The sequence below is a fragment of the Oryzias latipes genome, chromosome 1 (genome assembly GCF_002234675.1).
Source record: "Oryzias latipes chromosome 1, ASM223467v1".
Lineage (NCBI taxonomy): Eukaryota > Metazoa > Chordata > Actinopteri > Beloniformes > Adrianichthyidae > Oryzias > Oryzias latipes.
The window spans coordinates 16,670,585-16,697,098 of NC_019859.2; the positions used below are offsets into that span (position 1 = coordinate 16,670,585).

At 38.0% G+C, this 26,514-nt stretch overlaps 2 protein-coding genes across 3 annotated transcripts; both read left to right on the plus strand.

Moving 5' to 3' along the window:
• The first annotated feature begins 272 nt into the window (after nucleotides 1-272).
• On the plus strand, nucleotides 273-4,827 carry LOC101170393 (myozenin-2). 2 transcript variants are annotated; one of them, XM_011492518.3, is made up of 5 exons: nucleotides 273-409; nucleotides 2,855-3,021; nucleotides 3,402-3,486; nucleotides 4,056-4,221; nucleotides 4,301-4,827. In XM_011492518.3, exons 2-5 carry the CDS (start codon nucleotides 2,863-2,865, stop codon nucleotides 4,524-4,526), a joined length of 636 nt encoding a protein of 211 aa, XP_011490820.1. In that variant the 5' UTR covers nucleotides 273-409; nucleotides 2,855-2,862; the 3' UTR covers nucleotides 4,527-4,827. The 2 variants fall into 2 exon arrangements, with proteins under 2 accessions (XP_011490820.1, XP_004084339.1); XM_004084291.4 differs by having other exon boundaries at nucleotides 276-409; nucleotides 4,059-4,221.
• Nucleotides 4,828-5,661: 834 nt separating this feature from the next.
• On the plus strand, nucleotides 5,662-26,514 carry LOC101172628 (inactive ubiquitin carboxyl-terminal hydrolase 53). The gene is made up of 17 exons (XM_020699703.2): nucleotides 5,662-6,309; nucleotides 7,326-7,441; nucleotides 8,125-8,285; nucleotides 8,902-8,994; nucleotides 9,127-9,261; nucleotides 9,450-9,563; nucleotides 9,674-9,756; nucleotides 10,228-10,333; nucleotides 13,135-13,281; nucleotides 13,459-13,608; nucleotides 13,713-13,881; nucleotides 17,909-18,028; nucleotides 18,464-19,145; nucleotides 20,610-20,671; nucleotides 21,660-21,738; nucleotides 22,849-23,666; nucleotides 23,771-26,514. Exons 2-17 carry the CDS (start codon nucleotides 7,348-7,350, stop codon nucleotides 23,845-23,847), a joined length of 3,090 nt encoding a protein of 1,029 aa, XP_020555362.2. The 5' UTR covers nucleotides 5,662-6,309; nucleotides 7,326-7,347; the 3' UTR covers nucleotides 23,848-26,514.

Sequence of the window (26,514 nt, forward strand, 5' to 3'; positions counted from 1 at the left end):
AAAAGGGAGGTGAAATTAGAATATGAGAGAGCTTTTTAAAATTATGTATGGTAACCTTCTAGACAAAAAGGGGAACAAAAGCATTCAAATGGAGGAAAATAATATTCGTCAGCAGGGACACCCTCACCCCCGAGAATGCTGCTGCAGATTATTACATGTGCTGCTCATGGTCCCCTCTCCTCTTTACCCTTGCTCCCCGGTGCCTGTGAGTGGTTTTGAGTGTTTGACAAGTTAAATTTAGCCTATTGATGTAAGCGTGCATTCCACTCACAACAGAGGCAGAGACACACTCGCAGTTTAGCTTTAGTGTCCGGGACTGTGAAGATCAGGAAAGATCTCACCACTTTATTGTGAGTTAACCCCTGAGCGTCCGTGTCTTCCTTTAAAGGATACAGGGGCACCATCACAGGTATGAAAAAACAATTTACTCTTTGTCTACTAATAAAAAAGGACGTATTTGAAAAGAGAACTTTAATACTCCAAACTAAACTATCCATCTTTTTTTTCTATAAAAAAAGAAAATACGCTTTTTATGACTTTATGACCCTTTGCTTGTTCTTCACACCATTGAATCAGATTTATATCTTTAGAACTGCATTGTTACATATTCTAAAAGACAATACAATAATTAAAAAGCCAACAGTGAGTTTCAACCAAAACAAACAAAAATTATTGCAGGGCTGTGCATTATTTATTTCAGGTGGATTTTTATTTCATTCATCAACTTGTTATATTTTTTTAACAAAATTGCAAAGAAATGTAACTAATATTACCTTAAATCCCCAAAATGCTGTCAGAAAAGACTTTAAATATTTCTACATCACCAATGCAAGTACAACAGGGTTCTGTGGAATATGCAACTCACTGCAATCATTACACAAGCAGCAGGTATTTGTAAAAATGACAAATAGGGACATTTTAGACTAATTTCAATACTGTTTGAAGATTTAAAAGAGAAAACATCAGTGATGTCAGGACAAAGTCAAGTGGGTTTTTTCTGTCTCCATTGGTAACCTGTCAGCTTTCAGGGTCACGTCAGGTCAAGCATCTCCACATAGCTCACAAAGAGCAACTATGCTCTTTGTTTACCATGTGTTTATGGTCATCTCCCCGTGTTGTTAGCCTCTCTAAAGAAACAATGTCATAACTATGTACGGCAGCAGCTGGAGAAAGATGGAGGCATGCAGCTGCTATTTTCGGAGAATCCTCTGTCCCAGCAGTGTTAGAGTTAGGCCTCGTCAATAGAAAAGCAAAAGAATATCCGTACTGATCTGAGATCTGAATGCTGGGGCTGCTCTCCTGCGGCAGCCATAAATAAATATGATATTTTACTTCCTGAGCTGGTTAATCCTTTATCTCAGTTTCTTTTTCTGGGTGAGTGATGTCCCTGGAGGTGGGGTTAGGGTGCCCAAGTGCAGCGCTGTTTGTGTGAGGGTCGTGAGGGTCTGCAACAGCTGTGGTGCATTCTCTCAATGAATGAGGAAACTGTGTGTACCAGGATTGAATGGGTTCCATGATAACTAATTTTCATGACAGACTGTACTGTAGAAGGAAAAGCACACATCTAATATTGTCTAATATCTCCTAAATAAAGTCAGCTGATTTAATTGCACACTAATTTATGGTATAGTTGCATATAAAGCCAGAGCTGTTATACTCTAAACTCAGTTTCAATATCCTGTTGCCAGACAACATGTGGAAGCAGTTATTGATATGTTTCTTCACATTCATTTTAACTGGATCGCTTCTCACACTTTCTATCGGAAACCCTCCAGGGGTGCTTCCCAAACATTAGCAGAGGGATGGTCTGGATCATTGACTGTATATGACAACTGGACTTAGTGATCTCACTTTGCAAATATGAATTACCTGCTGGTTCCAAGAAGCCAAAATCAAATAAATTTCTATTGAGAAATAAACAGTTTTTACTTAATCTTTACATTTGTCAGAATAACCCTTCTTGCTCTGCTACCTTTTTTAACATGTTCTTGCTAATACAATTTTTTTTTGTGATATTGTTTCTGTTGTGAAAGTTTTTCAAGCTATAAATTGACAAATCAGATGCCTCATAAAATGCGGTTTCAGGTCAAACTTTTGAAACATTTGATTCTCCCAAGTCCACATTCAATTGAAGGAGTGTGGACTTCCAACAAGCTCACTCCTGATTGCCATAGAAACATTGAATCAGACTGACTTGTACCAATCACTGCTTACTGACATTGTCTGGCTCCACCATGGTGGAATCCATATGTCAGAAAAATGGCGACGAAATTCATTTGGTTGGAGATGGAAGTAAGCGATTTTCTAGGTGACATCACACCCATCCAGTTCTTTTACACAGTCAGTAGTCCTCTCGTTTACAGTAAAGACTGGCCATTTTCAATGTATGCACCTCAAACTTTTGGAACATTTTTGAAAAACTGACATTTAAAAGAACAACGTACAATTTTGTTTTCCCCTCACAACTTTCTTTTATTAATGTCTATTGGCCTTTGGATTTATACCACAATTTAAGTGGATAACAGTTTGTGTAAACTAAATAAATATGATTCACCGAGAGGGAAAGCAGCCTCTATAGGGTTTTTTTTTCAAGGTGCTTCCCACTTTAAGGCACCAAGAGATAAAATTTAGAAGATATGCCCTTTTTTCAGTATCTCTAAATCTTTTTGGCTGCCCTTCTTTCCTCTGTGGGGGGTTCCAACACTAAATTGCAAGTTAACAAGACATAGCCTGATTCATTTGCAAGATCAGCCTGAGAAATTTGGAGTTGTTTTATATATTTTTCCTTTTGTTCATTTTATGTGACTGGTTTCTGTTGGTATTTATACTTTTATTGAGTCTTGTTTCCTGTCAGGAAGTGTCATGGATCTCGGAAAGAAGCTCAGCACTCCAAAAGACATCATGTTGGAGGAGCTATCGCTGCTTTCCAACAGAGGCTCTCGCCTGTTCAAAATGCGGCAGAGGAGATCAGAGAAATACACTTTTGAGAGTATTCAAAATGAAACAAACGCGCTGCTGACTGTGAGTCAGCTGCTTTGAATGTTCATCATTTCACATGTTTGAATGACTGCATGTTAATTCTCTCTCACACCATAATGACTGATCCTTTCAAGGGTTTTCTGGCAGACCTCTTATAACGTTGTCAGTAAAGATGCCTGAGCTCTCTTTATTAATTAAACTTATCAGTGAAGCTCTTAGAAAAGATGCATGCTAGTTTTTATCATACAGCTAAATCTTTTTTAGAGGCTGCTCAGGCACTTTGTTGAGTCTTGTGTTGATCTGTTGTGACAATGTTAGAAGCCATTGTGTGCCTATGCATTCAAGTACATAGATGATAATGCAACACCTCGACAGTTAGCATAGTAACTAATAATTTTAATAATAAGTTCTTGTCTTTGCAGAATGATATTCTAAATCGAAACAATATAGATTTTATGGTGGATCCGTCAACTCAGGGAGACCAAAATGCAAACAATCCTGCTTCAGGTAAATGTTTAGTAAGTCCATGTCATAGTTAAAGTCATAACATAAGTGCACGGTACATCATTTAGTGTTTTAAGCTCAAGATATTATTGAACGTTGGAAAAAGAAGCTTTTTGTTGTGTGACAGAGTTAGAACATTGTTCACTTGTATCACACAGTTAAACAGCCATTTCCAATATTAACACAATATTGAGTCATGCACTGTATGTTATGATTTATTACAGAAACAGAGCAGATTTAAACCCTTTTGTTTAATAATTTTTGAATAGTGCAGTGTACTTATTCTAATGTAGTGCATCAGTCATTCCCAACACATTTCAGGATGAGCACACACTTCAAATGAGCTATTTTAGGTGCTCAGATCATGATGGACAACTCAGTCTGTCAGTGTTAAGTGTTTTCAAAGCACAGTATCTATTCTTAATCTCATCTACAGGAAAAGAAAAACTGCTCTGCATTCACAACAAGCCCCAAATAGCAAACCAGACCTTCAGATCGCTCTGTGATATTAGAACAAGCCACACCAGTGTGATCTCCTGTCAGTATAATCCCTCTCTGTTGTTTCCGACCAGCAGATACGAGCCAAGAAAAATCAGACAGCACGGGCGTGCACAAGACCTATCACACGCCATGGGAGGAGGCCATCCTCAGTGACCCTGACCTCGCTGAAACCATCAAACTCAGAATGCCAGAACCAAACCCACAACCAGAGCTTCCACAGTTCAGATGCTTTAATAGGTGAGGAAATTACTAGAAAGAGTTGAGAAAATGACTAAATTTGATAAATGTTCTTTAAATATTACTTTCTAAACTTCAGGGTTGCAACCCCTTATGGTGGCTTTGACAAAGGTCCCAGAGGAATCACTTTCAAGCTCCCCGAGGTGGACCTGAACCTACCACGATTCCCAGAGTTGAACGAGTCAAGGATGAAGAGGCCCACCTTTAACCGGACAGCCCAGGGGTGGATATCCGAAGGCACACATCTGATCATCCCAACTATAACCCTCGAACCCACTAGTGTTCCAGAGTCTGACGATCTGTAGAATATCATCTGGATGGAGCCAAACAAACTTCAGCCTGTATAGTGTTTGGGTTCAACAAAATGGAACCTGCGCTTTTTTCTTTTTTCCCATTTTCAAACTTCTGAAAAAAAGCAGCATATCTGTTCGGTTTCAGTTCTGTTCTGTCTGCTGCTGTACAATGGAAAAAAACAGCAAAAAACAATGTGACTTGTAACTCCCTCAGCACAGAAAAAAAAGAAAAAATGTAACTCTTAATATTTGAAATGAGGGATGAATAACTATTGTAAATAAAGAATAAAACAATTATTGTACATGAAGAACATGGGAATTCAAAGGTAGTCACAGTGTTTTTTTAAGCTGAATACCCCTGATTTTAGTGGAAATGCTCAGAGTTTTACAGCTATAAGCAGCAATGGTCAATGGAGAACTGCAAAAAAACAACAACAAAATGAAAACAGGCATGTCTCCAAAAATGTCTCCAAAAATAACATGAAGAACATCAGCTCCAATTTTGACAGCTCGCCTGAAAATAGTTCAACTGTGCCAAAAACATCAGGAGAAATATAAAACAACATTTCTTCCATAAATAATATTTAAAAAATAATTTTGTCCCTCGAAGAATGTTTTGTTGTTCATTCAAATCCCAAAACTTTTCTGTACTTTCTGTAAAACATTTGTTGTCCAAAAATGTATTTATTTCAGAAAGAAAGATGCTCCGTGTAGATTTAAGACCAAAACTGGAAGATAATCTAATAGCCCACTTCTCTTCTTATATGTTTTGCATATTTTAAGCTTGTTTCTTTATCATTATTTCCAAATGAAAATAAGATTAAAACAAAGATTTTGCTGTGATAAAAAACAAAAAACAAAAACTGATAATTGCCACAAACTTGCAAATGCTAAAATGTAGAGAGACACACAAAAAAAACTGGTGTCAATTTTGCTGACTGCAGACTGCCTCAGCCCATTTTACTCCTTCTGTCTTTACTTCCAACCTGCTAAGCTCTGCAGCCTTTCCCCCTGCACGGCCCTCCATCTGCCCCAATTTTTTGTACTTTTCTGTTTACTGCAGCACGAAATTCTCCCACATGGAGTTTTTTTTCCTGTTATTATTATTTTTTTTTTTGCAACTCTCCACAAACAGAGGACAAAGAAGAAAAGAAAGAGCAAACTTCAAGGTTGTCATTTGCAGCATGATTACTCATGCACATATAGACTACATCCTATAGCTTTAAAAACATTAAACCAGATGAAATGCTTCTGCTTTTTTGTCTTTACAGAGAAAAACAAGTAGGAAAACAGGAAAGGGTTAGTCCCCACACCACTGCATGATTATGAAACCACTGTGATCATGTGATGCCTTCTCCCATCATCATCATGACAAGTTGGAAGTCTGACCTTCCGCCAGCACACAATTTGCCAAGCAGGGACTGAGGAGCACAATACAACAGCAGTGCACTTTAGAAAACACTAGGGGCGGAGTTTGACCTCTCAGGTCTCAGAACATCACTAATCCGAGTCGGACATTCCGGTCCAGGCCATCATCGACCCAGTTCGCGCGGAAGATGGGAGAGATTTCCTGCAAAACAACACGATCCTGGCCGCTCTGCGCGGTTCCCCGCTGAGCTGCTGCCTGCCTGTCGCGGCTGCGTGTCGGAGGATGCAGCGCAGATAGAGCGCCGCGTGCGCCAGGGGGAGCATCTCTCTGCAGTTGTTCGTTGTGTTAGCGGGATGCAGGAGAAAGTCTGGGGATTTGAGCGCTGACAGCTCGGCCGGAGGAGAGAGGTACCCGCCGCCGTCACAGGTGAGCGCATGCAGAGCGCGCGTTTTCTCCAATTGTGGATGCAAGTTGAAGCATTTTGAGTGTGTGTGTGTTTGAAGATGCTGTGGCGTGTGTGTGTGTGTTTGAAGATGCTGTGGCTGAAGCAGAGCAGTTGAGGTCCAGAGCGAACCGTGAGGCGGTTCCACCGCCGTCTGCATGCCCGCTGACGGCGGGAAATGGAGCTTTAAAAAACAAGCTTTAAAAACTGCTCCACTAATCCAGCTCTGGAACGGCTACACGCCCTTTAACACAACATGACGACAAACTGGCAGCTCATGGTCAACCTTATGGGCCTGCATAGCAACATGCTGAGTTTTTAAGGAAAACTTTAACAGCTTCTAAAAACATAAATATTAAAATGCTAAACATAAGCATTATTCCATCGGTCAGTGTCTTTGATGGTATTTTGAGTGGTTCCTTGTTTGATATGTAACTTGAACTATAAGGGTTATTTTCATTATTTCTAAAGTAAAAATTTAAACTGTGTTATTTTGGAAAAAAAAATAAAAATTAAATGGGTTTATTAATTATTGTTTAGAAGTATTAAAAACATTTACAGATGTGGCTGCAGTGGTTGTAAGGCCCTGGTTCAAATCACAGCTGAGACCTTTCTGTGTGGAGTTTGCATGTTCTCCCCGTGCATGCATGAGCTTTTTCCGGGAGCTCCGACTTCCTCCCCCTGTCCAAAAACATGCTTCACAGGTTGATTGATTACTCTAAATTGCCCTTCGTGAGTGTGTGGGGTGTGTGCTTGTGTGCCCTGCGACAAGCTAGTGACCTGTCCAGGGTTTACCCAGCCTTCTCCCCTACAGCAGGCACTGGCAACCCCATGACCTCAAAGGGGATTTAGTGGATTAAGACAATGGATGGCTGGCTAGAGGTGGCTGCTCCGTTTGCCCCATCCTTTCTTTTTCTTATTCTTTCATAGCTTACAGTAAATGTCCAAAAACACACTTCCAAGGCTTCTCAGTGGCTGATTCTGGCAATGCTTCTCGCAGACCACCGTGAAGGTGTGTGGGGATGAGATGGATGGAGCCCATGGCCAGGCCAGTGCACCAGCTCCCATGTCCCACCACATCCAGCTGCAGCAAGTCTCCCTCCAACTCTGGAGAAGGTGAGCTCAAACATCTACCATGCTTTGCTTTAAAATGAATATATCAATTACTCTTGGTCTCTGTTATTGCTAAATATCAAAATAAACAGGATTGAGGTTAAAATAAGCAACCACCTTAAAGATCAACTCTGATGAAAATGGTGTTTTTAACATGTTCTTGTGGCATTTTTCTGATGGAGGACATATAAAAAGAAAATTAAGCTCAAAATTGCATTTCTTTGTATTTCTTTATTCAAATTGTTGTGTATCAGGAGCAGATAAATGCTGTTTGAAAAAGTTTGTAGCAATGATGTAGAAACTACAATCGGAGGACCACAAGCTCCCTGCTGTGGTCCATTCGGATGCATCCACTTGCAGACAAATAGATCCATGTACATATTTGTTTTCTTCATCCGAGCTGTGAAGTAAGCTAGCAAAGAGCATCAAATTGAAGACAGGATGTGGGGGTAGGCTTATCCCACGCTAAGAGTCCCGCCCACAACTCAGAGGCAAATTTCTAATGAACTAGAACTAGAACTGTGCAGAAACTTTGTCTTACAAAGCGACACAGGCTTTTAGATTTTGGCTAAAAAAGACCACTGGGAACGCTTTGAAAATTAGTCAAAAGATGATCGGAGGTGGACTTTAACAAAAGGTGCTTGATCAGAAGCACAGACAGAGACATTGCACTTTGTTTCCCTTAGCTGCAGCCTCTAACTCCATGGCATGGGTGAAGATGTTTAAGAAACCCGGAGGAGGCCTGAAGAAATCCTACCAGCCTGGAAGCATGCTTTCACTCGCTCTTACAAAAGGTCTGCTGAACGAGCCAGGGCAGAACAGTTGCTTCCTCAACAGCGCTGTTCAGGTGACTGCTCTATTAAAAGCTTGAACTCCACCTTTCTTTTCCACCCGTCACATCTTTCAGATATGCATCCCTTGTCCATCCTGATTTTCCCTGAGGGAAATTCAAAACTGATTGAGATATGAAACTGATTTCTAAAGTAAAACAACTTCTTACTAAAGTAAAGTTTTGGCTGTGTTAAGTAAGAAATAGGGAAGAGGGGGACTCCACTATCCAAAACATTCAGCTAAAAATTAGTCACACTAAGAAAGCTGCTGTGTTGAGTGCTCGGGTTCAGCGAGTCCTGCTGTGTTAGCAAACATTACACAGAAGCAGAGATGCACTCATCGATTGATCAGGGACCAGAATCAGCCGAGCTTCAGCTCCATTAGCCATGACGGCTGAAAGCACAGCATCCAAAACTTGCAGCATGTAACGTTTGGAAAACAGCGTACCTGACTAAACAGTCAAAACATTGAAACTGATCTATTTATCAAGACACAAGTTTTAAATCACTGCAGCACTCTTTTTTGTGTTTTCCCTTTAATTCTTTTTTTTTTTTAGAATTTATTTAGTTCTAAAATGTATTACATTTTGCTTTCAGCTATTGTCAAATTTATATTTTATTCCTTTAAAAAAGGTGCTCTGGCAGTTGGACATTTTCAGGAGAAGTCTGAGGCAGCTCTCAGGTCACTTCTGTCCCCGAGACGGCTGCATTTTCTGCGCTTTAAAGGTAAACCACGCAAACAAACCAAAAAAAGTTTAGCTCTGGCAAAAAATTTGCACCAATTATCCGTGCAAATATTAGGTTTTCCTTTGGGGTGTTTGTAAAACTTGAAACAATCTGTGTATTCATTTTTCCCAGAGTATTTTCAGCCAGTTTCAGCAGAGCAGAGAGCGCGTGCTCCCTTCTGACAGCCTGCGCAACGCTCTGGCTGAAACTTTCAAGGATGAGCAGCGCTTTCAACTTGGTTTGATGGATGATGCTGCGGAGTGTTTTGTATGAATTTCCTATGGTTTTGACTTTTAATAAACACATTTTCCTGTTTTTTAATGATGTGGCTTTCCTCCACTCTGATTGCAAGTGCCAATTAAAAAGAAAAATCAGCACTTAATTGACAATTCAAGACATATACTCATATTTGTCCAAGTATTGATGCCGTTTTTGTTCTTTTTCCCGCATGCTAGGAGAACATCCTGGAACGAATTCATTTGCACATAGTTTCGGACACAGCGACTGACGCCTGCTCCTCCAAATCCTGCATTACTCACCAGAAGTTTGCAATGATGCTCTACGAGCAGGTACCTAAAATAATTATAAATCTGCAATGAAATCGTGAAAGATCCCATCGTGGTTGTACTGCTTGACATATAGTGAAAACTTAGGATAATAAACAGCTTTTATTTTGCAGTTTGTGTGCCGCTGTTGTGGTGCGTCCTCAGATCCTCACCCGTTCACAGAACTTGTACACTATGTCTCCACCACTGCTTTATGGTGAGTATGGGGAATTATCCTCAGTAACATTTGTTTGATATTCTCCTTTAGAAAAAGAAGCTGTCAGAATAAGCCTTTACACTTTAAACGAGGTGCAGGAGTTTGTACTTCTGACCCTGAAATTGACTTTAAGAGGGTCGGTGTATCTTTTAGTAACTGCTCTGTTTTAGTAAACTCTTTACCTCGGCTGATCAGTTAACGCTGCTGTGGTGTGCTGTGTCAAGTCCTAAATCTTCACCTGTTCTCTACAAACAAAGGTCTAATTTTCTCGGAAAATGTAGTTTCTTCAAAACTATATAGTGGGGTGCTATAATAATAGTACATGTTGTTGTTGTTCACCTTACGGCACAGGGGTCACCACAGTGACTCAGCTTTCACTGTTTTGCACAGGTAGTTTGGCAGACATTTTTAAGCCAGATGCCCTTCTTGACACAACCCATACAACCCAACTCATACTTTCTTGATTTCCAGCCAGCAGGTTGATCGCATGCTGGGGAAGCACGAGCGCCTCCGGTCTGACATGTTTGGAGAACTGCTGCAGGCAGCAAACAGCACAGGAGAACTGCGGAGCTGCCCCGTAAGTTACCGATACACTCCAAATCAACTGTTTTGTTCTGTATTTATCTCTGAATTCCAAACACCTCGATGATTACGTACTTTTTCTTTTCTTCATGGACTAAATTCAAAAGTTACAAAAAGACTTATACTTTATGTAAAGGTTTTATTAAAAAACTGGTTCAAACTTGTTAGTGTGAGATGATCACCAAATGTATGGTCTTAACTGAATTGAATAAACTCAGTGCTGTGGTGCTGTACTTGAAGTGGCCAGAAGGAAACGATGCCAAACCAGAGTTAGGATAAAAATAGCAGCAAGGGCTTATCTACATGTTTTCATCTGCATTCGTTACGTCTTCCTCCCTTTTCGGTTTGCATCACTTTTTGTTAACTGCCAAAGGTTCTTTTAGGTTTTTCATTTTTATCATATCTGATTATTTTCATCCTTACAGGTTTGCCAGAATAGAATTTTTGCATTTATTTTGAATACAATTTTTAGCTGCTTAGCCCTGTGGTTGTCATCCAATTTCCAAAATCGTGACCTGCATTTAACTTTCTGAGGGAGACAGGTTTTTGCTGCTGGCCTAATGCACACACTCTGTTAGTAGACTAGAGTGAGGTCTTACAGTGTCCTGCAGAAAAAAAGGGTAAAAAAGACACATTTATAGGAGTCAGTCAAAAATATTTCATTAATAATTTTGGACTGTTTTGAATGTATTTGTTACTTTATTGCCTTGGATACGTTTGTTGAAGAAGTGTATGATGTTAAGTTTTGGATGTATTACTTTTGTTTATTGCTAGACAGTGAAATGTGGGCGTGTCATTTGTTTGTGCTGCTGGATTGGATGTTGGATGCAGATGTTTACAGCATGTAGCGTTGCATAATCCCAAAGACACCAAGAGTGGCACAGTCTTGTGACTATCTTGGATGTTTTGTTATCATATAACCCTCTAAATAATAAAGTACATAATAGTGAAAACAAAATAAGTGAATGACTAAAAAGAACCAAAGAAGCAAATTGTTTTCATTTGGACGGGTGAATAGATGATGGAGAAGTGCTTGGTGTGGAGGCAGAGGAGTTCTCTCCTACAACACTGATGACAGCAAATTCTTCTTCTATGCTGCAAAGTTACTGCAGAATACAGTTTTAAAAATGTTCTTTGCATGTGTATAACACATAAGTCATTCATGTTACATGCACTATTTTGTCACATAGGTTTCTGCTTTGGTTATATCTTTTATTTGTTATAACTGTATATATATATATGTATATGTTATAACAGGTGTGCTTAATAGAACCAGTGATTCATTTTCTGACCCTGGAACATGTGTCCTCTATGTCTCTGTCTGAGAACTGTGCAGGACTTCTTCATGGTGTATTTAGGTGGTTTCTAGATTACATAACAGTTTCGGGTCGCATTTGTGGACGGAGCAGAGCTCTGTTATGTGTGATAATGGTTTTCCAAGGAACTCCCTAGGCAAACAGGTCATATTGATTACATTGCAGGGCTCACATTCATTATTTATTTATACAAATTCAATTGGTCACCTGAGAATAAAAGAGTCTTCTTTGTACTCGATCCCTGTGACAAAAACACAGTAAGTACCAAAGTGCAGACAGAAGTCTTTGTTTTATTGCACAAACCTTATCACTTTTCTTTCCATACAGGATGTCTTGCAATTTACACTTAGTCCTACTGCACTCAGTCATACTACATTTATTTTGATGATTCTTATAGAAATGTTATGAAATTGTCAATTTTCTCACAACGTGTGTCTTAAATTTAATTTACTAGCTGAGACAGAAATTAAATTCATTCATGAATCTGAGAAATTGTTGTGAATCAGGAGCAGACCAAGAATTCAGTTTAGAAAAGCTTGTAGTTGTTATGTAATAATTACAAATTACAGTTTTTCTCGTCTGAGCTTCCAACAGGCTCTAAACTGTACGGCTGGATAGATCCAATATTGCTCACCATTCTTGCTGCACCCCTAATGTTAGCCTGCTGTTGTGAGGGGCTGTGAGATAGTGTAAACAAAGGTATGATGGGAAATGAAGGCAGGCTTACTCTGCGCCTAGGTCCTGCCTACAATTTAGAGGAGAATTTTTAATGAACTATTGCCGCTCTGCAGAAAATATGTCCTAGAAAACAACAGGTTTTCTGATTTTGACCAAAGACAGCCTAATCATAATCATAAGATCATTGGGAATTCTTTTTAGAATATGTAAGAAGATGATCTTAAGAGCAGCGCAAACTTCCTGGATACATCAAAAGTTTCTGCTCAACTGCTGGCAGTATTTCTTTAAATGACAACTGAGCAGAAAAGAAAAGAAAAAAGCTTTTTTTTTCATTGACGAAAACTGACTAGTTTTTCGAGTGGAATTGTGTGAATGTTTTCACTCCATCACATTTATTATTGAGACAGTTTCTTTTTCTGATTTGCAGAACAGAGTGCTTGTTTGGTCCATATCAGACTTCAGAGGAGTACTCACACCAACCCAAACAATCATTCTAACAATGAAAACTAATGGCAGACCAAACAGTCCTAGTGTGAAATCATCCAAAGAAATAGAGTTAGGTTAGAACCAGGTTAGAATTAATTTAAGGGAAAATTACTCCTCTTTTGCATAAAAACCTAAACCTGAAACTCCCTAGTCTCAACTTCTACCACTATGCAACATGCGTACAGACTGAAAGTTAAAAAGATTTAAGTGTTGCTCAGAGTGTGATTTTTTGTATTTATATCCCTGACAAATGGCAGGTTTTCTGCTTGTTGATGTTATTGTCTTCTGTGGGTTTTTTTTACATTCTACTTTTCAGAGTGACTGTGGCCAGAGCATCAAGATCCGCCGGGTTCTTATGAACTGCCCTGAGATAGTGACCATCGGATTTGTGTGGGATGCTGAACAGTCTGATCTCACTGACGATGTCATCCGCTCCATCAGCCCCCGCTTAAACTTGTATGGGGTAAGAGCTGTTACATGGCATTATCCTCTGCTTTCTTAAGCAGTTTGTTTATTAAATAAACAGAATACATAAAGTAAAATTTTGCGATTTTAAAAAATAAAAAAGCAAATATTATATATACTATATTTTTTAATAAAAAATATATTGTGAACCAGAATCACGTATTCTCTCTTTTAGCTTTTCAACAGGGTCACTGATGAAGCTGCCAAACGGAGTGAGCTGCATCTGGTGGGGATGATCTGCTTTTCAAGTAAACATTACTCAGCTTTTGCATATCACACCAAATCTTCAAAGTGGATTTTTTTCGATGATGCCACTGTGAAGGAGGTTAGCACAACTGTGATTAAACCCCTTTTTTAAAATCATTTTTTGAGTGTCCTACCTGTAAAACTGTGTAACATGCTCTGATGTCAGACTTTTTTCTTTGATAGATTGGATCCAAATGGAAGGACGTGGCTTCTAAATGCATTAGAGGACACTTCCAACCTCTCCTTTTGTTTTACACTAATCCTGAGGGGAGTCCGGTCTCTAACGAAGATGCACCGCGACAAACCACCGTGTGTCCACGATACAAAGCCCATGTAAATGGTGACGTGACCAGTAAGACAGCTTTTGATTACTAGTCGTTGCACCTTCTAAGAGTTCCAAAATGTTTAACGTTTTCATGGATAACATATTTTAAGGCTAACAAATCTGTCAACCTCTGAATGCAAAAATAAGCAAACTTTACAGTATTATTAATCAGTTAATCTAAAAGGTAAAAAAATATTTACACTAAAAGAGTAATATTAAAGGCTGAAAACCAAGCCTTAATAAAAAAATAAAAAAATATCCCCCAATATTTATTATATTGTTATATTGTTTCTAGTTAATTGTGATAATCTGGTGTTTCATTTTTGTATTCTTGTATTGATATGACAAAGGGTGTCTTACACAGGACTGTCTGCTTTAAAACTGCAAGCTTTCAACCTTTGTATCATCAAGTGTTTGGATCACCTCAAAAAATAATAAAAAAACATTAATATACAGAAAAACTTGTCGGTATTTTAGAGTTTTGTGAATTTAAACTCCATTTTCAACAGCTGTCAAGGTGTTCCCTTTTAAGTCTAATGCCTAAATCTTTCAAATACATAGAACATTGACTTCATAAGTAGCTCTGTATATATAAGAAACCATACAATTGGGGACAATATGCAACCCCATAAACTGACTGTCATGTACAACCTCACTTCAAAAATGTTTCCATGTTTGGAAATTATAAGAGACTCACTTGAATGTAACGATAATTAATCCAAAACAGTTCACCAGCAACAACAAAAGAATAATATACGTTTTTTTGCAATTTAAATCAATCTTTGCTTTTGGAGTAGGTGGACATGAAATGTAACTAACTTTTGTAGTTACCAATCCACTTCAGCCATAGCCAACACCCTGTTCAAGCTCACTTAAGTGTGTTGCGTTGGTACAGTAATAGTAAAAGAAAAACATATTGCATTATAGTATGACTGACTTCAGATTTATAAATAAGATATTAAATGTTTTACCATTATTTAACATCAACAACGAGGTAAATTTTGTTTTTCGGTGGCTATTGCTTAAACTTTCAGTGAGCATTTAAATATCTTGTTTGTTCATTGAAATGTTTGTAATTGTGCATGAAATAGAACCTAACACCAGAATTATGGGTGAATTTGGTGAAGCTGATGTTGGTGTAGCTATATAACAGATTTAATGGTTACCTTAGCTTTGTGAGTGAACTGTTACAACAATGTATGGTGTAAATGATGGACTGCAAGGCTGAGCAATCAATGTTATTTTAATTCTACGGATTACCAAAACACTAGAATGTTACATTCTTGTAACATTTGAAACGTTTTTTAGAGCCTAAAATAATTAATTCTAAGGTTAAAATTTAAATCTACCAGTATTTGCAACAGCCCGGATCTTCTCAGAGAAAAACAGGTTACTGTCATGACTACCGTAGGGATTGAGTTATGAAACCATGGAAAGAGAGACTGCCTGGCCTTATGCGCTGGCTTGAACTTCAAATGAGGATGATGCCTCTGTTGCACGCAGATTACCACCCACGCCTCTCTCCCTAATCCCTGTTTCTGTGGCCAAATGCACTCATGGTCTGGCTCTTCAGCTCTCGCCCCTCCCATTATTTATTTATTTATTTTTTTTTCATTTCTTTCCACTTCTCAAGATACTTTTTATTTGACATTTTGGGCAGTCAGATCTTTCCAGTTTCAGTAGTTGTTTCGTGTCTCGACACTGTAGAGTAGGATGTCAGGTGGCCCCCTATGGTCCAAAACATATGGTAGTTAAAGGATGCTAAAACAAAGAATACAGCAAGTCTAGTTTATTAGTAGGCTACTTGGAGAAATGTGACTTTTTGTTTCAGGAATTAAAATTGTAAATGCACAAGATCGTTTTTTCTTTTAGGTCACAAAGTGGGACTTTAACCACTTTGCTTGTTTTTTCTTCTATTGTTTTTCAGTTGTTGTTTTTTTTTTGGTAACATATGATCAGGTTGCTGATTTAGTTCTATAACCAGAGAGGACTTTCAATTTCTAAATGCATATGGGGGATCATGTGTGCATTTCTCAGTCAGTGTTTTCATATAATAATGCATGGTGTTGCTTCATCTGATACATTTTATTACATTGCATGCTTTAGTGGAGTCTGAATAATTTTCTCTGCACAGCAGCAGGAGTTCTAATTTTTTGTAGTGCATTCTTGTGCACCTTATTTCAGCTGCAGTAAATGATGGCAACTGGCCTCTATTGTGATAAACTTGCATAACAACCTGCTTAACTTCAGGCAGCAAGATGCATGTGTGCATTAGTTAATTACTTGGCAGATGTTAGAGAAACACAAAGGTGCAGTCAGAATTCTCTATAAGGAAAATTTTGCACAGTAAAAACTGCAATGTGTTTCCTTCATCGTGTTCCAAAATGGTCGAACTGATGTATTGTTTTCAGTGAGATTAAACCTGAAAAACCTTTTAAGGGTGCTATAATCTGTAGTGTTCCCACTAAAAGACAAAAAGTGATATGAAAGGTAAAAACAGCAGCTGTTAGACAAACAAGCTCATCTGAAGGCTGATCACATCAGTTTTTTTTTACAGTCACTTGCATGCCAGCCAAAGCAAAACACACCTCAGGGTTAGTAGAAGAGGCAGCAGCGCCTTGTTTTATCTCAGTGAATGATGCAGCATCTGTTCTTTTGTGAGATTTATTTTTGTTCCTGTTCTCATTTTCAGAAAGATGCAGAAGATAAGACAAAGCCACCTATGATACCTTAATCCTGATGTGTCAGAAATGACTGACATAATGACAAATTGGCTCCTTTTGAGTATTTGAATCATCTCAAAGCTGTTTAAAAAATGGAGATCTATTACTCCATATTGTTGTAAGTGATATCAGGCCTTATTGCTTATAGTTTAAGGTAAGTTGTTTTTGTGCTACTGGATGCCATCAAGGAGCCAACAACATTCACACCTGAGCATGCAGAGAACTAAAATTAGGGGCAATTCAGAGGTCATTAGATGGTTGTCTCATATTCAGACTGTTTGTCTGATGCAGTCATGACCTGCAGTCATGTTTTGGATGCTGAAGGACAAACATCTAAAATCATATATAAAAGTGGCTTTGGATTCTGCAGTGATGTAGATCTGCTGCATCAGCAATTAGATAATTAAAGGTATATCTTGCCAGCAAAGCAGTCCATGAGCTTCCCCCCCAGAATCTTTAGGGTTTAAAATCATCTGGGCAATCACTGACGTTTGCTCCTGTAACAGAAAATGGTCTGTGTTTCAAATTGAGTTACCCAGCTCCAAACAGTATTATCTTTTGATAAAATGTTTGTTTTTAAAATCATTGTAAAAAATGTTGATTGCCCAAATATTAAACAGAAAACAACAGTACCAGGCGCATGTAACTGAAATTTACGTACTTAAAGTTGAATTAACTGTGAATAAAGATTCATTAGTTTCACCTTTTTAGATAAAAAAATTACGGATTTCTTAATTGTTTTATCAGTTCATTTATATCTAATTTTAGGTTTTATGTGATTTTTTTATGCAAAAATGTTCAAATTGACAGACTGTTCAAACAGCCACAGTGCTTTGAGCTGCTACTGTAAAGAGACTCCATGGCCAAAAACAGAAGATAATTTTAGACAACATTCATCTTTTATTGGCATAAAAAATTATTAACTGTCTCTCTTCCCTTCTTCACCGTACATTGATAGAATACTTGATACGGGAAGCAGCTATGAGCCAGCTCAGTGGCTGACTGGTGGAGTGTCTGCCCTAAGACTGGGAGCATGTGGGGGTTTGATTCCACTGTTGGGCCATTCTAAAATCTAGATTTTTTTATGAATGCTTTAGCAGGTTTTTGCAGTGAGATATCTGTGAGTCAGTGAGATACTCAGCTGATTCCACTGTGTTGTAAGATTTTTCTTTGGTCTGCTTTTACAATAAAATGCAACCTTTATCTTTTTTTTTTCTTGACACTCAAAAATTTAATCAAAAAGAAAATATGACAAAAAATAGACAAGAAAATCGCAGTTTCATAAGTTTTAACTACGTTTCTAACATAATTTTTGATTTGTTTTTCTTCAGTGAAACATCCTTTTGGCAGTCCGAAGCAATATCGTGAACCGTTCATGGAGAACTTGCAAAGACCAAGTGAAACGTCAAAGGACAGAGGACTTCAAAGAATTGAGCCGCTTCAACACAAAGGTAAAGTGATCTGTTTTAAACAATCTGTACTAAGAAAAAGAGACAGGAATGTACATCTACAGAGATCAGCAGTCATAATGTATTTTTGTTAATTTGGTTTCTCACTAAAATCAAAGTCTTAAAAAATACAGCGGTTTGTTTTCTAAAATTCTTTTTGTGTCCAATAATAGGAGATGTTTTTAAAAGTGTGAGTTGTCATCAACCTTTAACTTGCACAAATGCAAATTAAGTAAAAAGAAATAAAGGAAATCTAAATTTGAGAGTTGGCATTTAAATTTTTGTTCTATAAAACCTCATATAGAAATTAGTTTTAAAATCTAATACACATTTTTTTTAAGTGACTTTTATTTAATCAAAGAATTCTGTTATACAAAGACCATCAGCCCCTCATTAAAAAAAAAGTTGATCAAAAGTTGCTTTTTCTGCCTTTCTCAGATATCACCAATGCACGATCTGCAGCCTCACCAGAGAATGGACCAAGGCCTCTCAAAAGTTTTTCTGAAAAGCCGTCTAGCAGTTCATCCAGAGTTCCTCAGGAGCCTCACAGACAGTCCAGCAGTACGCAAAATAGTCGGAAGTCAAACACGTCCCAAGGTCACTCTGATCAGGAGAGCCGCCATGATCATTGGGACAAAGGAGCAGGAAGTCGGAACAAGAATAGCCCCGCCTGGAGGCCCATCCGGGAGGTTTTGAATGTGGACACAGTTCTGAACGAGCTGGAGCAGCGGCGTCAGCAGCAGCAAGACAGCAGCAAGACTGTATCCCAGGAAAGAGGGCGCTCTGATCAAAGAGTTAGCACGCACGAACATGCACAAACTGTAGATGAACGCAAACAAAAGTATTTAATGACAATTTACGAGGAAGAACATCGGCAAAAAACTGACAGTCACAGCTCTATGGAGTCAGAGAGCAAGGTCAGCCAACAGAGGAACAGCCGACTCAAAGGCTGCTCCAAGCCTCTGCTGCGAAGTGATACCTGGACCATTCAAAGAACAGAGTCTGGCTATGAGAGCAGTGATAGACTCAGCAGTGGCTCCACCAATCCTGACTCTCCAGGCGTTGATGGTTTTGGCATTAGACCAGACCAGAGATCCACACCTGAGGCATACTTGCAAAGGTAAGAAATGCTTAAAAGTAGCACAAACTGTAAAACATGAACACTAAAGCTCAAGAAAAAATAAATACTGCTCAAAAAATACATTTTTATATTTTAGATGCATGTCCATAAATTTAAAACATTAATATGAATAATTGTGATAAAAAAATGTTCTAGATTTTCCAAAACATTATTTTTATCATAAAATGCAGAACTGTATAGATACATCTCTAGGTTTTAACTAATAATTGTTATTGATTAATTTTATTGTTAACTGTGTTTTATCTGGAAACTTTTAAATTTACTTGCAAAACTTCTTAATTGTCAAAATTACTTAAAACAAAAAGTTCAATTTGACTACAGGTAGTTGCAAACATTACATATAGATATGGTTCCTGGTAAAAACTAAATGAAAGGATCTCAGTATCAAGCACTTTAGCAAATCAACAAAGCATCAAGTATCTGGTCGTGCAAAACTGATCATTACAACCCTGCAAAGTCACAACACTTGTTTATGACCAGAGTCTATCAAGGCATTTCTATGTGCAATAGATAGACACGACTGGACAGTTAAAAACAAACAGTGATCTCTTTGTTTTTGCCTCCTCGTTAAAAAAGCTGCAGAGCCAAGACCTTGTTTTTAAGTCCGGTCTAACCCTGTTAATTTAAAAGGTATGGCATGCATTTATTATGCCATCAAGTGACAACAAATTTAGATGAAAATGTATCTTAGAGTCATAATTTATTCATAATTTATAAGTAAAAAAACAAATGTTGGAATAGGCACCAGGGCTTTAACTCGAGGGGACTGTAATGTTCAAAGGCGCAGGACTAAATTCAGCCAAACAGTGGTGTCAATTAGAGGCACACAGTTATGGAATACACTGCCACAGCACATTAGGAACTGGGAAAACTACCCTACCTTCCAAACAGCTCTTAAACGATGGCTAAAAACAAACCAGTCCTGCAAACATTAGTTATTGTTGTTTTTCTGTGACTGTCTTGGAATTTTTAGACTTGCTTTTTATTGTAATAACCTTTGTAAATATTTTTACCTCTAATATTGTGCTATTTCATTGTGTTGTAAATGTAATTGTTGATATTTTTATCCTGTCCTAGGACAACAGATGAAATTTAGCTCCTGTGCTAACTCTGGCATATTTATGTTAAAGCAGCAGCTGAAACATTGTTTAATATGCATTGTCCTAATTCAAATACATAAATAAATAAAATAAAATAAAAACATAAACTGTAAATTAAACCTGAAATGTGTAGTTTCCAGCTTTTTTACTAAAAAAAACAAATACATTTTAATATGTTAAAATCTGCTTTGATTTGTCTTTTTTTTTAAATGTGAACTTAGAATCTTTGTACTTTTGCCTTTGTGAAATGCAATTTTTTAAGTGTTTTGGTACATCACTCTTTAGGTATTTCCTAGCTGTAAAGCTTGTAGACATGCTCAAGTGTGTTTTCCTTTATTTCCAGCCAGCTGCATCAAAAGGGCATCAGTGCAAAAACGAACATGACGTCCTCCCCCCCGCATAATGGTAAGTCAAAAATCTAAAAAAGCATTCTAAAGAAGAGTTTCTGTATATCGCCGTTCTAACCTGTCGAGCTGCTATCCTCAACTAGATTTCTTACCATTAAACTTTTCTCATTTTCCCTTTTCCCTCCCTTTCTCTGTCTGTACAAACCAGATTTCTTATAAAGAGATTTTAAATACAATTTAATGCATGTTTTGTATTTGGGTTATTTCTAAGCCCCAACATGCTTATTTAACTTTTTTACCCAGACGATTACGCACAGGTATTAATCTGATGATAATCCCACAAAGCTCTCTCAGGCGGCACAGCTGGACACTGCTGCTGGTTTTGCCACACATATTCGTTTACAGGCTGAACTCGGAGTGTTCTGCACTCCATGCTGGACCATGTGCCTCAGGAGTGGAAGAGTGGAAGCTTTTATCCTTGCATGGACCTCTCAGAGGCAACAGCAAAGAGAAAAGAAAGCACATCTATATTTAAAAGAAAGAAATTCACTGTCGCACTGTCTGTCTGTGCTGGTGTGTAGAGAGAGTGCTGTGATTGATTGAGTCAGTTTGGGAAAATCTGATGTGTTTAACTCTTAGCTGCTGCCACCTTGTGTCCTCAAAGGTTCACAGCCTTTTAGTGGGAAATAAATCATTTTGTTTATCTTTAAAAAAATTCTCTGGTTCTCTAGTTTTTTTTATCAATGTCTTTAATTGCTTCTTAGCTATAAACACCATGTATACCAGGATCAGGTGTTTATTTAGAACCTGGAATCACCAGATCTAGCTAACGTGTGCATGACCTGAATAAGACAGAATAAAAATGGCTTTTAGGGAAAAATGAGGGAAACTACCATAATAACCAAAGATAGCATAGCGAAAAGAGGTCAATTTTGTTTAAGCATGCACAGGTATGTTTACCTAATTAACTGATGGCTGAAAATGAACAGAAAGACAGAAGTGCATACATCTTTTTTTTTGTAATGGTCTTCCTTTGGTTCTTACAGGAAAACATCAGCCCAGACCTCAGGGAAAAAAATATGATCAACCTTCAATTCCACATCAGAAGTTCAGTCCATGTTCAAGGTATTGTTCACTTTTGAGAATTGCAGTCTTTCATTTACCACTTCCAAAAATAATCACTTCTCCCACCTTGACAAAAAAAATAAATTATCTAACTAACTATCAAAACACTAAAAGATATTTGTTGAATTTTTCTCTTGGATTTGTGACATCATGGGAAACTGGTCATCCTGCCGAGAGAAAAGAGCTCAATCAAAGTCAAATTAGGGGAAAGAAACTGCTGGAAAGTGCTTCTCAGCAATGAGCAAAATTTGGGTTCGATGTCCATAATGAACATGGTTGTGCCTTGAGACCACCATAGTTCTGAATTGGCAATGAATAAATAAACTGGATTTTAGGAAGTCTTGACCCCTGAAAGCCTATCTATGCAACTACGCATCAAACTACTTTTGCTTCAAAATGACCTTAACTTAGCATCTATGTGAAAACAAAAGTATAGGTAATTTCTTTATAGCTAGAAATAAATTCAACGATCAAATTATATAAGAAAAACAAAACAAAAAATTGCAATATTACTCATTTGAACAGATGTTACGATTTGTTTTCATTATGTAGAGAACTGTAACCTTTATTTAACAAGATAAGGAGCCATTGAGATCAGAATCACTTTGTTTCTAAATAAAGCTGTTTTCTTTTTTGAGACAAAATGTCTTTCCAAAATGATTATATTTATGGGCTGCACGGTGGCGCAGTGGTTAGCGCCCTTGCCTCACAGCAAGAAGGCCCCCAGTTCAAGTCCCAGCTGGGGGACCTGAACCAGAACTAGGTGTGAATGATGTGAGAGTGCACGGGTGTGATTGTGGACAGCCTACCCTGCAACAGAGCAGGGTAGAGTGGTGCTCCCTGCCCACAAGCAGCCAGGATAGGCTCCAGCAGCCCTGTGACCCCAAAGGAGAATTAATGGATTGGAAAATGAATGAATTTTATTTATTTATTATACTTACAGTTAAATGACTGATAAATGGTTCAATACTCAATGATTGTTTCTCAATGAACCTGCTACTTATAATTTACAGGTGTACAATATTTTCAATTTGGATCCTTTGTAATTATATTTCAGTATGTTTTCTTTAAACAATAAAATATCATATTTTGTTCTTTTTTATTTTGTAGACGTAAATCAAAGTATGGAAGCATCTCCAGAAAAGAAAAGAACTTTGCTGGCTCTGAAAACAGGCACAGCGAGTTAGAGGAGCTGACAAACTTCAGAGGGCACAGCGAAGAAAGTACAACCCTGAAGCACATGACAAAAACCAGTAGCTCTGAATGGAACAGCTCAGATGATCTTGCTCTATCTGAGTCTGAGGACAGAGAAAGCACTTATCTCTCAAGTAACAGTGAGGCTGTCTCCTCCGACTCCCAGTGCCCTCAAATTTCCCTGCAATACCACCCTCCCAACAACGGGCCTGCAGAAGCTCTCCTACCGAACAGTCTACGTCAGCTCGGTCCAACAGGGTCGCCAAACATTCGACCCTCGCAACGGATTTCTCAGCAGGGTGAAGCTAGCCATGGCTTTAGCTCCAGGACGCTTCAAGAACCCTTTTCATCAAGTCCTCATCTTTCATCTACGTACTTCTTCAGCCCTCACCGGAAGACTGACATGTCAAGTTTGCGAACTTTCTCAGATGCTAGTTCGAAATCAGGCTCTGACCCTGAAAGGAGTACTCAGTCATCATGTGAAAGTGAGGAGAGACCTGCTGGGGGTAAAGCGGAGCAGGCAGCGCCAGCTCAAGAAGTTTCTCTGACGACCTACTTCAACGTGGATAACTGTATGACGGAAACCTACCGTCTTAAGTACCACAACCAGAGGCCTCTAGTCCTCTCGGCCACAGTGCCACGGACTGCAACCGTGAGTGAGCGCAGAGAGATCAGCCAAACATACCCCAACGACTCAAACTCACAGGATGTGCCAAAAGCCAAACCTGAAACAAGTATGTCCACATAAAAAAATTAAACGATTTGAACCATTGTTCTTTGCTGTGCTGTTAACATATAGCCAAAGCACTGATGTAGGATGTGTCGTTTTTCTGTGTAGGCCATAACAGCAATAAATCTACAGCAAAATGGAACCCGGTGACAACCAAAGGACTGGATGAACGAGGTTTTTTATGAAAGTTGACTCGGTAAGTTTTGATTCACAGGAATGAAGAGAAAAAAACGGATGCCAAAGAGTTTACGGATTGAACACGTGCTCAGAAGCCCTGACCACTTCAAACCAGGAGGGACCTGTTTAATGGAGCCTGTAACATGAGCAAATGAATCCTGCTATGCATTGTTGGATGGATCGTCAGAAGTCCTCTATTGTCCTGCAGTACGAATGAACTAATATTAATTGTATTTCTTTGTTTGCGCCAAGGATTAAGTAATTTATGTCAATGTTTTTCAAGAACTTTGCTGAGATTCCGATATTTTTTCATTTATGCAGAAGTACTGCAGGAAAACGTAAATATATTTAACGGAAGCATTGACAGATAATGGCGATCCTGAACGTTGAAAATGTTTAGAGGAAATAATCAACTTGTTTCTTAACTGTGTATTTGTATGTTTAAGCTACTTTACCTGATAGTTGTTCAAAGTAATACATAAAAATCAAAACTTGCCTCCTGCACGTTGAAGACGGGTCACCTGAGACCTGCCAGAAGAATTTGGTTTAAAAGTTTTATATGGATTTTTCTGCACAGCGTATTGGTACATTTATGCACGTGTCACCAGATCCTGCAACACAATCAGTTCAACGTCCTTTCATTTATCAACTCCTGTACAGCATTCATTGTTAATGAATGACCGTGAGCTGCCCCACTGTAGTAGCCATCTTTTTCTGTCAAACTCTATAACAGAGAAAATATTTCTCAGTCCTCCTAAAAAGTGAAAAACACATTTAATGCCTCGTATTAATGTGCATCTTGGTGATTCTTGCATGGCTGCACTCAGTTTGTAATAAAACACTGTTTGAGAGCATGTTATTCAGTAGGTTGGGAGGTTCTCAGGCTATTCAGTAATTCATGATGCAAAACTTAAACCTTGTGTGATTCTGTCTTAGAGTTGACCTGTTGTACTTTTTTTGTAATTCAAGTTGATGTCAAACTGTACTTTTTCCAGTCTTCCTCTTTATGAGTGGACAGATACAAAAACAGGTCTATATTTGCAGGTATTTTCATAACGATGCCAGTGTAACTGACACCTCTGACAAATTACTAACACTCATATTCTTCCTTCCGATTTTTAAAACCTGCATGTGGCCTTTAACAGTCTGTCCTTTAGCTTTGTGTGCATCATTAGCATGAACATAAAAGGCTTAGAGGCGGAGCCTTGTCAACATTATGTGGACTTTATTTTATTGTAGCAAAATGAGTCAATTGGAAATTTGTAACCTTGGTTAATTTGGAAACTTGAATATTTTTTCTGTCGCTTAAATAAAAATATGCTTATGCATTTTGAATCGAAGTTTGATGCAAACAAAACGCGGAAAGACAGCAAACGTTTCAACAAAGACTATGCATTCTGTAGATTTTTTTTTAACTTTACATGCACCTTCTTTATGTATCCAGTTCATCAAACAATTTACCAGTAACAGAAGTCTTTTGTGTTCTACCTGAAGCTATGTGCAAACCTTTTTTCTTTTATAGTTTTTTAATATCTTTTCCTACAAACTATTTTTTTGTATCTGTTTTTCTCATCTTTCAAGTATGTCTGCTCACAAAAAAAACAACAAAAATACTTTTTCAAGGTGTTTCTCACTGAGCACATTTAGTCAATAATATCTCAGGCTGTGTTTGTGCTGTCAGAGACCAGATAATGTTTAGACTTTCATGTGTGACCACACCTTTCCCTTTAACTGTAGCAAATTATTTCACATTTCATTTTGATTTAATGAAAGATTTTCTGCTTTAAAAAAGCTACATCTCTTTAATGTAGCTTTTATTTAAAATGTTAATTATGATGAATTTATTTGAAATTAAGAACCATTTACACTCCAAACTAAGTTTTTTTTTTCTATAATCATAGCCTATTTTATGACTGAATTTGAATGAAGTTATTCTGTTCTTTGACTCCAAATGTTCGTCATAATGACTGTGCCTTGATATCTTTTATTTCGTTTTATTTAAGCAAATAAATTCCTTTTTGTAATGCAGGACATTTTAAAAAAAATTACTCACTTTTGAGGATATATATGTAGTAAAAACATTCAATAATGTGTCATTACAGCTCATTATACGTGTTCATCTCTAAAGTATGAAAGTCTTCCTGGGGGGCAAGGTTGGATACTGCAACCTAAACGTTTACTACTACCAACTTTGTTTTTTTGCAACACTAAAGTTGAGTTAGTGTATGTATATGGACATGTTTTCCCAGCACCCCCATTCTGTAGCGTACAGTTTAAGGCTTTATATTCTCCAAAGGATTGTTTGACAACGGGTGGTGGTCTCCTGTGCCACATATGGTAGCAAGTGATATTGTATCGACATAAATCTTTTATCTTGTGCTAAACACACAGGGACAGACTCTAATTCTACTGATGTGCATCAAAACAAAGAGAACTTTCCACATTGTGTCACTGATATTTTGTGATGAGTTTGGCCTGATGTTTCCAGGCCGTGTCGCGCCTCTGTGCTTCTGCCGCACAGAGTGAGTGGACCTGAATGCATTTTGACATGTTTCAGTACCATTTAACTGCAAGTAACATGTACAAAAATGTGTCTGCACTTTCTATTTTTGGAGATAAAATATTTATTTTTATTCATTGTTGAATAAATTTTCATTTAGTGTCTCACACTTTAA